A 3027-nucleotide genomic window follows, 5' to 3' on the forward strand; every position below is an offset into this window, starting at 1 on the left:
ATACAATCTCCTCTGCATTTGAACTCTATAATAGTGCCAAAAACAAAAAATATAACTGTAGAAGAGAACTGTAATGCTTTTAGAAAATAGGGAAGAGAAAACTTTATTATTGTGAGAAACAGATTTGACAGTGCATGGAAGAGGAGATAAGGTATATGTGTCAAATTAGGCGAGAAGGATCATCAAGAGCAATATTACTGCTGCCTTGACTGAAGCACATTTTCAAACATCTACACAAAGAACTGCTGGTGTATTGATTTTTTAAAAGATGTACATTGTATCACCCATTCAGATGAATAAGGGACAATTATACAAGTTCCTATTAGGCTCACAAAACTAATTCTAATGAATTTAACCAAAAATCAATCTGGTACCAATAACTAATACTGAAGCTGATTATCTGTTGACTGTACAATTATAATAGTCTAAATTAATATGAAACAAGATGTACAATTTTAAAATTCATCATTTTAATATGTATGGGCATTTTTAATAGAATATTAAAACCCTATTCAATGAATTTTACCAAAGACTACTCCATATATATACATGGTCAATTCAATGTTAGTGATCAAAATAATGAAAAAATGGGTCCTCTACCAAATGCAGTTTTCTAAATGCCATCGAGACTATACAGGGAGGCGATTGGTAGCTACCAAAAAGGAATGGCATGGTCATCGAGTTTCACATCGGTATTAACAAAGGACATGGAATGAAGTCAGAAAGAGCATTGCAAACACTTGAGAAGGTGCGAGACTTGGGATATTCAGATACATAATATGAAACAAGATGTACAATTTTAAAAATAAAATCCTAGCTGCGGACTCAAAAAACTATTCTAATCTATACATTGGGAAGATAGCACAATGCTGATTCTTTTATAAAAAGAACATCATATTTTTCACAATCATATTCTTCTACCAAGAAAAATCAAAGACTTGTTTCCACTACCCACATACATTTTGTAGGAAAATCAAAATCGACCTGTGGGCTAGGGTTTCGTCCCTTGGAAAAAATGGTTGAAAAAATAAACCAAAAACCTGTTATATGAAGACGATGGCAACGGGCAGCGGCAATGTTGCAATGAAAAGCTTCAATATTGCACTCCAATGGTTGCAGACGACGAATGTTGGAGAAACCTTGTGGCATAGGATGCGTTGGGGAAAAATCTCGTGCAGACCCGACGAAAAGGGAAAAACTTGTTTTAAGTCATCAGCAACATGAGCGGCAGACCCGACGACATTATTAAATTTGGAATAGGCAACGTTGGAATAGGAATAGTTATTCCTATTCCACCTATTTTGGTGGAATAGGATAAGCCCGTTTTCATGGAAAAAATAGAATACCAAACCCAGTTCTTAAAACCCATTTGGTGCAACCAACACCGCATACGATTTTTTTGGCATTTACTAATCCGTATTCCGCTCGCCAAACAGGCCGTAAAGGATTAAACTCTTCCTTGGCCTAGCCGTACAAAATATCACTGTCGCTTCACGAACGCTTACAGTCATATACAGAACAAAAAGTCTGGAAGCATGTGATAAGCAGAAATATCCCGGTGGCCAGAACAGTGAGGAGCTGCCACGAATTAAAGATGTACTTGTTTGCACATTTCTTCGCAGCCACGCTCCACCTGTTGTTATAATGCCTGTTGACGTCCGCTATAACTTGGTCCAGATACTTAACTCGAGTCAATTTGACGCATCTACCCATTCCGTTCCACAGGCTTGCTACTTTCCCGTCGTCTGCCAGCTGGTTGCAGATAATCCCTCTTCTCCTCAGCAGCCCAACATCTTCTTCTGTGTCGATGATTCCGTTCATGAAATCGGTGTAGCGACTGAAGGCCAAATCACCAGGCGCTGCCGAAGCTCCGAAGGCCGCCAGATTTCTCAGAACAACTTCTGTGTTGGAATCCAACCTCAATCTGGGAAGATAAAGAGTTGCAGTGCTCGGTTCGAAGCGAACTGTGCTAAGGTCTCCCTCGGTTGGAACGAATCTTACTCCCGCCCAGCATAAATCGGACACAGACGGAATTTCCAGCTCGTCGCGTGAAGGAGGGATTTCCGGAGAGGAAGATTCTCTCTCAACATTACGGTTAATTGAACCAGTTTCAAACGCAGAAGCGAGATTCCTCGCCAACTGTGTCGCAAACTGGGCAGCCCTTCCTTTAAAGACACAGTCAAAGAAAAGGGAGACAAGTTGAACAAGACTGATTGTTAGCGAAGAGAGAACCCTCCATAAAGCTTTCACAGCATGCTTTATGTATGCTGAATCAGTCTCCGGGGCCTGATTCCCGTCATCATTCTTCTCAGTGAAGGTGTCGTCCAGGACTGCTGAAGGGACAATAGAGTGGTAGAGCACCTCCAATAGGTGACCCCTCGTTTTTATGCACAGCCCCGAACTATTCTTCAACATAAATGGCGACCATTCTTCACAGGCCAGCGTCACCAGATTACTTAGCCTTTCTTCCGCCTTATCAAACTGCTAGGGTACTTGTTTTTCTCAGAAGGTCTTGCACGAAGGGATTAAACATCATACTAATGCTTCATTTCTAGAGTAAAAGTGTTAAATAGTCAAAGTTTGACTTACTTTTCCAAACTTAATTTCTTGGTTAGTGTGTGATGTTTAAGGCTGGCTGGTATTGCAGGCAGTCGCAGACGGCTTTCTGATTGGAATGATTGCAAGATGACACATGTGAGCATTTTTTAGTCTTGTTCAGAGGCGTAGAGGAAGAGTTTAAAGGGTACAAGTAGGCATTCACGTTGTCCACAATTGATATTCAGAACATTTCTCCGACTACATTTGAAGAGACAGTGTTTACACGCGTCGGATTATTTCGTTCACTTCGTTTTTAATCCGATTTTGTAGATTTAGTGTAATCCAAGATATGCAGAGATAAATTAACTCATCACATTAAGACCAAGATACCAGAAGTTGTGTTTTCTTCATCAACAAGAGCTCTTGGAGCTTGAGTCCCTGTCTTATGAAGGGAAGTTTAAAGAATGCAAATGATAATTTAAATGACAT

General features: G+C 40.0%; 1 protein-coding gene across 1 annotated transcript; it reads right to left on the minus strand.

The window, feature by feature from the left end:
* Window positions 1-1491: 1491 nt before the first annotated feature.
* Window positions 1492-2415, minus strand: LOC149546549 (putative UPF0481 protein At3g02645). Its single transcript, XM_089793996.1, has one exon. It carries the CDS (start codon window positions 2413-2415, stop codon window positions 1492-1494), a length of 924 nt encoding a protein of 307 aa, XP_089650122.1.
* Window positions 2416-3027: the final 612 nt, after the last annotated feature.

This window comes from Cupressus sempervirens, chromosome 7 (assembly GCF_028749045.1).
Source record: "Cupressus sempervirens isolate cs-2001-9-10 chromosome 7, ASM2874904v1, whole genome shotgun sequence".
Lineage (NCBI taxonomy): Eukaryota > Viridiplantae > Streptophyta > Pinopsida > Cupressales > Cupressaceae > Cupressus > Cupressus sempervirens.

Excerpts from the sequence above, each read along its gene's own strand:
- LOC149546549 (XM_089793996.1), bottom strand. The coding sequence starts at position 2,415 with ATGTTGAAGAATAGTTCGGGGCTGTGCATAAAAACGAGGGGTCACCTA.